The sequence below is a fragment of the Taeniopygia guttata genome, chromosome 20 (assembly GCF_048771995.1).
Source record: "Taeniopygia guttata chromosome 20, bTaeGut7.mat, whole genome shotgun sequence".
Classification (NCBI taxonomy): domain Eukaryota; kingdom Metazoa; phylum Chordata; class Aves; order Passeriformes; family Estrildidae; genus Taeniopygia; species Taeniopygia guttata.
The window spans coordinates 8,593,674-8,606,827 of NC_133045.1; the positions used below are offsets into that span (position 1 = coordinate 8,593,674).

General features: G+C 48.1%; 2 protein-coding genes across 6 annotated transcripts in view; one reads left to right on the forward strand and one right to left on the reverse strand.

Moving 5' to 3' along the window:
* Positions 1–1,588: 1,588 nt before the first annotated feature.
* FNDC11 (fibronectin type III domain containing 11) lies at positions 1,589–5,908 on the forward strand. The gene is made up of 2 exons (XM_002193692.6): positions 1,589–1,770; positions 4,872–5,908. Exon 2 carries the CDS (start codon positions 4,890–4,892, stop codon positions 5,877–5,879), a length of 990 nt encoding a protein of 329 aa, XP_002193728.1. The 5' UTR covers positions 1,589–1,770; positions 4,872–4,889; the 3' UTR covers positions 5,880–5,908.
* Positions 5,909–6,552: 644 nt separating this feature from the next.
* HELZ2 (helicase with zinc finger 2) overlaps positions 6,553–13,154 on the reverse strand; it is a 30,460-nt gene continuing 23,858 nt past the window's right edge. For all 5 annotated transcript variants that reach the window (XM_030288372.4, XM_072916953.1, XM_072916952.1 and 2 more), the window contains exons 15-20: positions 12,683–12,875; positions 11,756–11,890; positions 11,303–11,521; positions 10,849–11,005; positions 10,175–10,342; positions 6,553–9,706 (exon numbers count right to left, since the gene is read on the reverse strand). In XM_030288372.4, coding sequence (XP_030144232.3) covers positions 9,582–9,706; positions 10,175–10,342; positions 10,849–11,005; positions 11,303–11,521; positions 11,756–11,890; positions 12,683–12,875 — 997 coding nt within the window. In that variant the 3' untranslated portion in view covers positions 6,553–9,581. The remainder of the gene's footprint in view (positions 9,707–10,174; positions 10,343–10,848; positions 11,006–11,302; positions 11,522–11,755; positions 11,891–12,682; positions 12,876–13,154) is intronic.

The window sequence follows — 13,154 nt, forward strand, 5'->3', positions numbered from 1 at the left end:
ACTCATAGAATGCTATAAAATCCTACAGTTGAATTGATGATCACTGTTGCAAAGGGATGGAAAACACTAAAATTTCAGTTGTAGACTGCAAGCAGATTTATTCTCCCATCCCTAAAGCCAAGAAAACAGCTTGGCCAGCAGCTCAGGGTAGGGGAAGCCAAAGGGATTCCATCTTTCCACACTAAAGTTGGGATTCAGGTTAGTACTTATGGCAATAGAAGTACAAGCAAGCTCAGTGCAAGTCTCTGCACAACTCCAGCCATAAAGCCCATTTCAAACATGCACCGTGCTGTGCTCAGATGGAACAAGATGAGCATTAAGGCCCCTTCCAGACCAAGCCACCCTGTGATTCTATGATTCCGTGATTCCTCCTTGGGCATCAGGCACAGGGCCCAACTGGAACAGGAGTCAGGGTAAGCTGGGCCTCCACAGGACTCTTCTCACACCCTCAGACCACCAAGGCTGATTGCAAGGGACAGCTCCATTTCCCAGCACACGCAGTCCAAACAACAGGATCGAGACCCATGACATGAGCACAAACATTCATTTCCCACAGAAACTTTGTGTAATTATCAAATACTAATCTCTGCTGGCCCTCCTCCCCAAACAGGGCTACAAACCTGCTTTCACTCATATTTGTTATCTTCCTTGTCTGTTAGAGGATCACACCTGACAGTTGTATAGTTAATCTCTTGGCAGCTGTGAAATGAAATGGTAAGCTCTGGCTGCCTTGAGAAGATGCATTGATTTCTTAAAATGACACATCGCCTCCTCCCTTGATATTCAAGCAGGAGCCCAGGGCTGGCATTATGAATCCTGCCTGTCATTCAATTAAAAAAGCTTAGCAGAGATGCTCCAGCTGAGCACACCAGACAGCATTAAGGCTAAGCCCTGACCCAAAGATTCGATAGCAGGGACTATGAAGGAACCTGCAGCCCCAGAGGCTTGACCAGTTTGCTGATGAGATCACCAGCTGTGGCATGGAGCTTGCCACCTTGAACCAGACAAGCCACTCTTTTCTCCACAGCAACACAGCTGACTGGGCAGCCAGGTCCCATAGGAAAGCAGAGCAGGAAAATCCTTTCCTTCCCAGAAGGAAGTTCACTGCACTTAATGGAGCATTCTATATCCTATTTCAATACAGCTCTTTCATAAGGATTATGTGTTTAACAAAACTCTTGACACTGTGAAACAGCCTCAGTCTCACTGTAGAGTGAAGCGCTGGTGTCTGGCCTCAGATGGACTTTGCAAGATTCCTCCACAAAAAGCCCCCCATTTGTAGCAATGCCATAAAGCCCAGAGGGCTTTATATGACATTTAGATTGGATATTAGGAAGAAAGTCTTCCCTGTGAGGGTGGGGAGGCGCTGGCACAGGCTGGCCAGAGAAGCTGCAGCTGCTCCATCCCTGGAAGTGTCCAGGCTGGACGGGGTTAGGAGCAACCTGGGATAGTGGAAGGTGTGGAAGGGGGTGACCTGCAGCCCAAGCCATTTTGTGAACCTGTGATTTCATGGTTCCACCTTCCCTGGTTCCACCATCCCATTGTGATGCCGTGGCAGGCACTGAGCAGCAGGACGCTGCCCCGTGTCCCGCCGTGCCACCGCTCCACAAACGCCGTGGACACGTCTCGTCACACAGGCAGCGCAGGCCCGCTGTCCCCACGACACCCGCCCGGTGTCACAGAGCCTGAGGCCTCCGACGTCCATGGCTGGGGTGTGGAACAGGATGAGCTCTATGGTCTTTTCAAGGCAAACGAGTCTGTGAATTACGGGTATGAACGATTCCGGGGGTGTCCTGGTTCGGCCGCAGCCCCCCAGGCCGAGGGCTCACCATGGCAACAGCCACGTCCTGCGGGGCCAGGCCGGGCCGGGACCGGAGCACCTGGACACTGCTCCTGGGGTGGGAATAGCACCTGGATACAGCTGGAATAGCACCTGGACACTGCTTCCAGGGTGGGAATAGCACCTGGATACAGCTGGCATAGCACCTGGACACTGCTTCCAGGGTGGGAATAGCACCTGGATACAGCTCCTGGGGTGGGAATAGCACCTGGATAAAGCTGGAATAGCTCCTGGACACCGCTCCCGGGGTGGGAATAGCACCTGGATACAGCTGGAATAGCACCTGGACACTGCTTCCAGGGTGGGAATAGCACCTGGATACAGCTGGCATAGAACCTGGACACTGCTCCTGGGGTGGGAATAGCACCTGGATGCAGCTGGCATAGCTCCTGGACACTGCTCCCGGGGTGGGAATAGCACCTGGATGCAGCTGGAATAGCTCCTGGACACTGCTCCCGGGGTGGGAATAGCACCTGGACACCACTCCCGGGGTGGGAATAGCACCTGGATACAGGTGGAATAGCACCTGGACACCGCTCCCGGGGTGGGAATAGCACCTGGATACAGCTGGAATAGCACCTGGACACTGCTCCCGGGGTGGGAATAGCACCTGGATACAGCTGGCATAGCACCTGGACACCGCTCCCGGGGTGGGAATAGCACCTGGATACAGCTGGAATAGCTCCTGGACACTGCTTCCAGGGTGGGAATAGCACCTGGATACAGCTGGAGTAGCACCTGGACACTGCTACCGGGGTGGGAATAGCACCTGGACACTGCATCCAGGGTGGGAATAGCACCTGAACACAGCTCCTGGGGTGGGAATAGCACCTGGACACAGCTGGAGTAGCACCTGGACACTGCTCCTGGGGTGGGAATAGCACCTGGATACAGCTGGAATAGCTCCTGGACACTGCTCCCAGGGTGGGAATAGCACCTGGACACTGCTCCTGGGGTGGGAATAGCACCTGGACACAGCTCCTGAGGTGGGAATAGCACCCGGACACCGCTCCCAGGGTGTGACAAGGTCGGCCAGGGCCGAGCAGGCAGCCCCTGGGTGCCCCTGCGGCCTCTCCAAACCCTGGTCTGGGTGAACTCAGAGCCCCTCCCGGGGCGATGCAGCTCCTCCCGGCTGCAAACAGAGCAGCAGTGCAGAGAATACAGCCAGCCCTCCCTGGCAGGAGGAGAAAAAAGGGATGTAAAAACATGGGGAAAAGCAAGGGAAAATAAGCACAATGACAGCTCGGTCTGTGGGCAAACACATTGCTTGGCAGAGCCAAATCCCTCCAAGAGTGGGGAATGTCACCTGGCACATGTGCTGGTCCTGCTGCTTCATACACGATGCTGGGAGCTGGCACTGCTTTGGTTTAGGTCGGGTTTTTTTGTGGAAAGAAAAAAGTGAAAAGGAAATACAGCTTGTTTTTCTTTAGTTGACAGCTCTCTTGGAAGATAAAGTTGCAAATGAATGACTTACTATAAACTGTGGTGCAGCTCAGGGCCAGACGGCTGAAAGCTTTACAAATGTTTGGAATTCCTATGAGGAAGTGTTATTAGCTCTGTTATGAATTTAGGGAAAATGAGGCCAAGAAAAATGACTTTGTTAAGTAGATCTCACCATCTAGCTTCTACAGGGCATGTAAAAATTAAGATATCCCAATTAGGTCTTAGTTTCAGAACACTGTATTTCTTTTGTTTTCAGATCAAGTGTATTCAGCATGTGAAAGCCACCTAAATATCCATCTGGGTTTTTATTATAGTATCATTGACAACAGGGACACAGGCATTTATTTAGCTAATTGCTGTTTGTGGTACACAAGCTGTGTGAGCCACAGGCACTTCAGCTAAAACACAACACAGAAACACCTTCCACCTTGGCACAGATGGCACCATCAGCCAGGGCACATCTTTGCCAGTAAACGAAGTATAAAATCATCCCAGAATGGTTTGAGTTGAAAAGGCCTTGAAGCTCATTTCATTCCAATGCCCTGCCATGGGCAGGGACACCTTCCACTAGACCAGGTTGCTCCAAGCCCCATCCAACCTAGCCTTGAACAATTCCAGGGATGGGGCAGCCACAGCTTCTCTGGGCAGTCTGTACCAATGCCTCACCACCCTCACAAGAATTTCCTCCCAATATCCAATCTAACCCTGCCCTCTGTCAGTTTGAGGCCTTTCCCCCCTGTCCTGTCACTCCAGGCCCCTGTAAGATTAAGCCAGCAGAAGCAGTGCTGCAAGAACCTCTGCCTAAATGCCCCCACAGCAAACTGTTATCTGTTTACAGGTGTTTTACATGTGTGTCATCCTCTTGCTGTACACTGCAGAAAATCCAAGTAGACCTCATGGTCTGAGATGATTCAAACTAAACCCAAAGATAGGGAAAGCAGCACATACAGAAAACACTGTCAGGTTATGACTGTCAATCCACTGGTGAAGCTAGAAGCACAAGGAAAACCCTGTCATTCCTCTTGGAAGCTGTCGTGAGGTGGCACTCGGTGGATTGTGTTGTTCTTCCTGCTGCATTCCAGCTCATGTGGGGGCAGAGGGTTAATTTGAATCACCAATGTGATTATGTAGCTGTAGGAACTGGCTGAGAAGATGGGCCTCAAACCTCAACAGCCTGGCAAATTACAAAGAGAGAAAAATAGGCATCTCCGGAGAGGCAGAAGAATGGAAAGAAATTGCTTACAGGAGTACAAAGGCAGCTAATTAGAATGAAACAAGATAATAAGATAGGGAGAAATTTTGGCAGAGTGTATCAGAGAATAGCTCCTGTCAGTGAATCTATTAAGCAGAGGCAGAACCTCTCAAGGGCGGGTAGAGGGAGACCAGTTGGAACACATATAAGTAGAGGATACAAAACATTAGACGCCAGACAAGTATAAAGGAAAATTCCTATGGAACTACATCTAGTCTGACAGTTCTTTATAAGCTAAGCTTTAATTAAGAGAGAAGAGTCACAGCCATGATTGTACTCCCTCACAGCCGCTTTTCCTTTGGTCCTTAATGTCATTATTGTTGCTTTCCTACACAGCACCCAAGCTTTGGAAACATGGCTAAGGTTTGGCATGAGACTGAAACCACTTTGGACAGTACCCCACCCAGAGAAGAACAGGACGAAAATGCCACCATGAAGCAGTACCTGAGAAACAAAAACCTTGTTCTGGAATTCCTGCACTCTGACCTGAACTCCCACCACCTCCAGTACCATTGGAAAAAAGTTAATCTTTTGAAGAAGTGTTACTTTTATTTGAAGTTTGAGCCCAGACACGTGTGCGTGAGAGACCAGAACAATACGATGATTTTTGCTGACATCTTGCAAATAGCAAACCCCTGCCAACTCCAGAAGATCAAGAAGGTGGGAAGAAAACAGACTGAAATCCAGCTGACTCTTTTAACTGAGCTCTTGGAACAGCTGGAACAAGGTCGGGAGGAGCTGAGCCGTTACGTACAGATCTGTGACGTAGAAGCTTTCCTCTCCCAGTGGAACTTGAACATAAAGAGAGTGCTCAAGCTCTCCATGTTTCTCAGTAAGCTCATTTCCTTGGAAGAGCCGAGGAAGCTCCACGTCAAGCACAGTTTAATATCACAGGTACATCTTGGAGGTGCCCTACACCCTCCCATTACTTTTACTCTCTATACGAAGAAGCCGCCGATTTTTGATCGGAGGGAGTCGTTCGCATGCCAGACCTGGGTTCAGCTCAAGTGGTTCACTGAAAGTCAGGAGTCGCACCTTGAACGATGGCAGCTGGAGATGAAGCTAGTGACAGATGACAGTCAGACAGAACCAGGATACCGTCAGACCCAGGAAGTCATCTCCAACCCCTGTATCATCAGCCACCTGATGCCTGGCAGGTCGTATGAGTTCAAAGTGAGGAGGTCCGACACTCACACACTCGTCTACTCGCAGTGGTACGACTGCATTATATTGAAGACAAAAACTCACCCTGCTGAGGACACCAAGGAAGTCCCCAGCCTCAGCCTGATGAGGCGGCTCACAAGACCGACTCCCTCAGTTAAATGGTTTCATGAAAAAAATTAATAACAGTAATTAAAAATAAATTGTTTAAACAGTTTGCTTTAAATCAAACTTGTTCTGTTTTCAACAGCAATTGTACAGGTGCCTTCCCAAAAATCTCTCCAGGTTAGCAGTAAGCCATTTGAAATTTCTCACAAAAAATAACATATTTAGGCAGCATTTGGGACTCAACAGTTTTGTCCTGCTGCCAGAGGCAATGGTGGGAGCAGCCAAACCAGAAAATCTTGAAGGACGCCCCTAAAGCAGAGCACAAGAGACAGAAGCACCTCTACCATCCAGTGCTTTCCATCCACTGAAGGATGCTCAGTGTCAGCTTCTTCCAGTGATGTTTTGGGTTTGTATTGTCCTTCCTCCAAAACACCTGAACTCAATTCTTAAGCTCTTCAAATCACCCACCCAGCCATCACTGGTTTCTCTCACCATCTACACCCTGTGCCATATAGGTACCTAAGCATGACCTCACCCCTCTGTAGTGCATGAAAAGATCACTTTAATAAAAAAAACCCCACCAACCAAAACCCAACAATAAATACAGTAAATAATCCCCAACAATAAATACAATAAATAATCTGCCAAAAACCTGAAGTTAATGTTAATTTTCTTTTTTACCACTTGGTTCAGTCCAAACAGAGCTGTCCCCACACAGATTCTAGTCAAACCATCAAATAAACAGACCTTTTAGTAATAAAATTTATTATTTAAATAAATTCAAATAATTTTTACAATTATGGCTTAAATATCAAAAAAGGAATGTTGAGATTTATTCTTATGAACAGTCAAAGCAGATAAAAATATTGGTATCCAAAAGGTCATTTGAGGTTTGCTGCAAGTCACAGACATACAAAAGATAAAAACCTGCCCCATTTCAAGTTCCTTAATTCAGACTTCATGACACTTGACATTTCATTTCTATTTTTAAAAACCCCCACCGATTTATTGCAGTAAATTGATTGTCCTACACAGATCTGTCCAAATCCTCAAAAACAGTCCAGCCCGCCTGATGCTGGGCTCACTACTGGCTGCCTGCACAGGTTCCCCTTGTTCAATTTGTGCTCAAGCTCATGCTAAGGAAATTAAGTTAATGCTGTTGGATGAACTGGCATTTGTGTCCTGCAGCCATGTGCTTCTGTCTTTGACTGTGGAGAACACAGAGCCTGTGACTGGACAGATGCCCTGGGCACCACACTGCCAGGGTGTTCCTATTAGGATTACTAAAAGTTTGGTATTTTAAGAATATTGCTCGAACATAAAATTCTTCCAAAAGTAAATTCAAAAGTCTGCATGCAAATGAAACCAGGCTAATTTGAAGGTTTTTTCCTCTATTGATTTCTATGATTCGTTCCATGATCATAAGGACAAGAACATGATACTCAGCTGTCACTACAGTCTATAAAAAGTTTAATTGCACTTTCTGCTATCCCCGACTATTGCATGACCAGCTCTCCAGGAACCTCCTGACAACACCAGCAGCCCGAGGGCCCAGCCTGGCTGTAACTGCTGCTTGGGTGCATTTCCTAATCACCAGTTATAAAATACATCCTCAGAGGGAAAAAAAAATAACCTATATATATAAATGTTGTCTTGCAACACAGAGGTTACCAAGCAAAACATTTCATTCTACCTCCACGGAGTAGAAATAAACACTTTTTTCCCCTCTAAGGACAAAGGGAGTTGCTTTATAAGGGCTCCCTCTTGGCCAAACCCCCTCCAAGAGCATTGACTAAGCCACTACATCAAGGGTGAGGCTCCTTGTTTGTGTTACATGTATGAAATAACCAGCACAAAACCCAGGGGAGAAACTCTTCACTTACACGACATAATGAAAATGAGACCCACTGATTCTAAAGGAATCAAGGTGGCTTTGTTAAATGAAGCTGGCACCGTGCTAAAGTAGTTATCCCAACAATTCCAACATTTTTTGCAAATCTCTATAGCATCTTGGAGCTAGATGATTTCATATCAGTAGTCCAAAGAACGATGCACAGACAATCTTATTTTGGAATTGCAATAATATTTGCTAATCAGGCTGGTGCAGAATCTTTTAAGATCCCATGCAGGATGGCTTCAAAGAGGAACAATGAATTTTACACCTTACTAGCTTTTACCAAGCATCTTTAGAACCAGCAGGAGATACTTCCTATGGGTTTTTATCCTTCACAGAATTGCCAGCCATATGTCACTTTTATGCTTCAGTAGGACAAGAGCAAGCCTGGGTGGTCTTTGGCATACAGCTCAAACCCCCCAAAGAGAGACTGCAGGAAGGCAACTTAAACTAGGAAGAGAACAACAAAACCTCCCCATAGGTTCTGGAGGCAAGTCTAACACAGAGTCATGAGAAGAAACACAGTGTTAAATTGAGACTTTTACAGACATAATGCTTTCCTATTGCCATTCCTCCACATGGGAAAGAGCCACGCTGGATTTCAGTTGCAAACAGGACAAAATTCCTCCTGCCATAGTGCTGTGACATCACAGGGATCCACACCACAAGGAAAACTCGTGTGATTGCATCTCAGCTCCATCCCACATGAACACCTAAGGACAGCCAAGCATGTGGTTTGGGGAGAGCCGAGGCAGGCACTTCATACATTCAGAATTGAAATGAGATAAAAGACACCGTCCCTCAAAATTGTCCCTCATGCTTCCAAAAGCAGCTCCATGATTTTCAGAGGGCACCATTCACCACAATACATCTCTACCAGCCACATGTCACTGGGTGAAAGCAGCCTCTCTGGTGAACCACAGCTTCCAGCTGACAGCAGTTTGGCTACAGAAAATATAAAAATACATTATACGCATACACTCCTTCACTGCTCTTAAAAACTCAGGCCATAAGGCTGTGAAACAAATTCACAGAGTTAAAAGTTAATAAATTAAAAGCAGCTTTAAAAAAAGTGGGGTAGGAAAGGGAGGGGGGATCAACAGGAGATTTCAAATAAAATTCTGAACAGTTTAAAATGGGTTGACAAATCCCAACGTTTCCTAGTAGGAGAGGTTCCCGCTTTTCATTGCCTTTATGCTGGTGAGGACAACTTCCTTTGTACAAAGAACACTTAAATCTATTTACAAAAATCACCTTGGCCTTGCCGCTGCGATATTTACACGCTCAGAGAACATCATTTTGGCTAGACAAAGAGTGGTGCATGCATCTCTGATTGCTTTCCTCCTTCACTTAAAAAAAAAAAAAAAGTAAAAAGTGAGAAGTCTTAAAAATCTTTTGTCCTTGGATTTAAAATGAGAGGCAGTGCTCAGAAACTTTGGTCCTCCATGTCAAACAGCATCTTGCTGCGCTGCTCCACTGCACGCAGTTGTTCCACCCCGATGAACAGACTTGAGCATTTGATCCCCAAAGAGCAACCCTGACAGCTGGAGTAAATATTTGGTCCCCCAAAACTGCAGCTGCAGTAGGATGAGGGTTCTGCTGAGCAACTTACAGTTACAAAAATAATATCATCATCAGTAAAGTCACATGCCCATCATCTATCTCCAACGCCTTTTTGGTTTGCTAGAATTGAAAGTTCCTGCCCAAGATTGCACTGATTAAAAACACCTCAAGATGCTGAAGCAGACGCTGAAGCTGAGTTGTCACAGTGCAGGAAGCTCCCAGATCCCCCGCTGCATTTGGCTCCGTAGGTCATTGAACAATGGGAAGATTTGGTCCTTCCCAAGGCACACAGAATGAGTTCAGGCAGAGAGGGCCCATCCTCACCGGGAGCGGGCTGGGTTCCTCCTGACACGGATCTCCTGGGCTGCAGTGCAGCTGTTGTGGCGGAAGTAATGCTGCAACAGTCTCTTCCACAAAGGGTTGCACTCCAGGAGGTACCGGTTCCCTGTGGGCAGCAGGATGGGGACAGCAGGTTAGTGGCTAGAAGAGGCTTGGCTGATACCACTTGTGTCTATAATCTCTAGCTAAGAGGGCTGGGTCACTTGCAGGGACATATCTGTGAAATCCCAGCTCCCTTTTCCATGCTGTCATATCTGTGAGCAGCATCCTTACACATCACAGCCTACAGCAGCGTGATTAGGAGTAAAATGAGAAGCCAGATTTTTGTTAGGACAGAATTCTAGCATGAAAGCAACAGAAACACCATGGTCCAAAACAAAGGGTGAGAAAAACTAACTATACTTGCTGCATTCAAGCCGTGAAAGGGCTTTGCCCAGGTTCACCAGTTTCAAAACCCCAGACTAAAGAGCATAAGAATAAACCAAGATCACTGGTTGTACTAGTTTGGATCACCATCCCTTTATCCAAGAATCCCATTCCCCTGAAGGCTTGTGCACGGTCCAAGGATACCAACCTATGATGCAGAGTCCTTCCTGAGCTCGTGTGATGCCAACATTGACCTGGTTTGGGTCAGTAATAAACCCCAGGTATTTCTTCTGCCAGCTCTTTGTGGGCTTCGTATCGATCTCAGAGCGAGGGCAGGACCGTACAGTTGACAGGATCACATATCTCCATTCACTTCCTAGAAAGGGGAAACAAACCAGATTTTCTTAGAGGGAAGCATCTGGCCACAGATGGAAGCATCTACCCCACAGGATACTCATTTCTCTACTGCCACCCTTTGGTTTTCTCCAGAATTGGAGGCCTTTGGACTCCTGGTCATTGCTTTCCAAAGAGAACAGAAGTCTTCTGGCAGTTCTCTAACACCCTTTTCAGATATAGAAGCACAGAATGGTTTTGTCTGGAAGGGACATTCTGTGTTCCAACTTCCCTGACATGGGCAGGGAACCTTTCACTAGAAATCTTCCACTACAGATCCTTCACCTTCCTGCCTTCAGCAGCCTCACCCTGCCCAAGCACTCCAGAGGCTTCTAAAGGATTTATTATAATCACAAATCACCCAGAAATCTGGTCTTCCATAGCTGAAATGACCCTGGGGTAGGGTTTGCTCGAAGACTGTATCTGTGAGCAGCTCCTCAGGAAGGCAGGAGGGGACAGACCCAACCCTCCCCTCCTGTCTGCCCTCACCTTGACTCTTCATGATGGTGCAGACGGTCACCCCGCGGATGCCCTCCCTCTGCAGGCTCTTGTTGATCTCGGACACCTGGGCGCTGTAGGGGCTCAGGATGGCGATGCTCTCCGGCCGGATGGTGTCATCTAGTGTCAGCTGCTTGGCTATCCTCACCTGCGAGACCAGGTCCTGCTCACCTGGGAGCGTCCTGCTCACCTGGGAGCGTCCTGCTCACCTGGGAGCCACCCGGAGGGAAGAGCGCCCCAGCACCCCTCCCCGGGCCAGCGATGGCACCTGCCTCACCATCACCTTGTCCTACACCTGCCTCTGCCCAGGGCCGTCCTGGTGTGCTCCAGACCCGGGAGGCACCAGGCAGACACTCCTGATCTTTATATCTTTATCATCCCTCCACAATTCCAGCACAATGCCCTCCCTTCTGCATCCCCAGCAATTCCCCAGGCCCCTGCTCACCGCCTGTGCCACTTCCTCCAGGTTAGCTTTGGAGTTCTCATTTCCTTCCTCAGTAGAAATCATGAGGGAGTGCTCCTTCCCTTCCACGTGCCCGAAGATGATGGGGCAGCAGTTGTTATCTCTGTGGTGGAGCACACTGGGTTTCCGAGAGAGCAGAGGACTTGTTCTCAGCCGCCTTTCATAGAACTCCTGGGATGGGAACTCACAAATGCTCTTGTGCTGGCAGAGAAAAGGAGGGAATCTGAGGTGAACAAAACCCAGTGAACTTCTCAGCCTGCAGCATCTTTCTGGGCAGGCTACAGCACAATGCCATTCTGCTGGAGCTGGCACTGGCATATTCCGAGATATAATCCTGTGTCTAGGAAGGGGAAGCACTAGTGGAGACTATCTGATGCTTAAGGCAAGCCTCGATTTTCTGTGATGGAGAGAAGACAATGCACTGGAGGGCCTCACCATGCGGTACTGCGTGTCCAGCATCCACGCCTGATCCTGGTAGCGCTCAAAGAGAGATGTCTCCATGCCAAGAGTCTTGCAGACATCATTGTTAACCACGGGCCGCAGCTGTTTGTGATCCCCCAGCAAAACAACCTGGAAGGAAGAGCAGACACCTCAGCTGCGAGGTGGTGGCACTGCAAAGGCCATCAGCTCTTTGAAAGGCTGTTTGCACACAGATATTTCGTGGTACTTATTTGTGTTACACTTACAGCAACCTCAGCCAAAGACCACATTGGACATGACATAAAGATCCTGTCCTAGATAACGTTTCTATCTGATGGGAGGAACACAAAGAACCATAGAATTCTAGAGCCACAGAATAGTTTGGGCTGGAAGGAGCCTTAAAGCTCATCTTGTTCCACCCCCTGCCATGGGCAGGGACACCTTCCACTAGACCAGGTTGGCCCAAGTCCCGTCCAACCTGGCCTTGAACATTTCCAAGGATGGGGCAGCCACAGCTTCTCTGGGCTCACTGTGCCAGTGCCTTACCACCCTCACAGGGAAGGATTTTTTCTTAAAAGCCAATGTAACTCTGTCCTCTGTCAGTGTGAAGCCATTCCTCCTTGTCCTGTCACTCCATGCCCTTGTCCAAGGTCCCTCTCCATTGCTCTTGGAGCTCCTTTGGGCACTGTAAGGGGTTCTAAGGTCTCCCTGGACCCTTCTCTTCTCCAGCTTGAACAGCCCTAACTGTGTCTATGCTTCTTGTCATGTTAATACTTTGTACCTGAGCCAGAATATTTTTTCAGTGGCAGCAATACCCACCCCATAAAGAAGCACAAACCTTAAAATCCTAACAGTTCTTGTAAAAGCAGCGTGGTAAGAGATGGGAAAGGTTTGAGAGCCCTGAGCAGCTGTCCCAGAGACACGTCTTTGGCAGGGACATACCTTCTCAGCACGGCGGTGGCAGACCAAGGGGATGAGGGTCTCGGGCTCTGTGGACATGGCACACTCGTCAATGATTATCTGCTTGACATTGAGGTGCTCCAGGGCGCTGGCAGACGAGGTAGAGCAGGTGCACAGGATGACATCGTGACGTGCCAGCTGATACGAACGGCCTTGTGACAACCAACCTTTGTACCTAGCGTTGATGCAGAAAACACCAAGTTATGAATAAGGGAAACACCTCCAGATTCCTCACACGAGAACCAGGCAGAGGCTGTGCTTTACCAAATGTTTATGGCTTCACTTTCCTCCCCAAGATGAGCTGGTGCTCCCAGAAAAGGGCTTTGAATGGACAGTGTAGGAAATGTACTTTGTCCTGAACTCAACAGGACAGGGGGTCCGGGTGAAGGATTCAAGGGTCACACAGGCAGAATAGGAATTTTGGTCCAGATGGACAACAGCAAGAGTGCAAAAG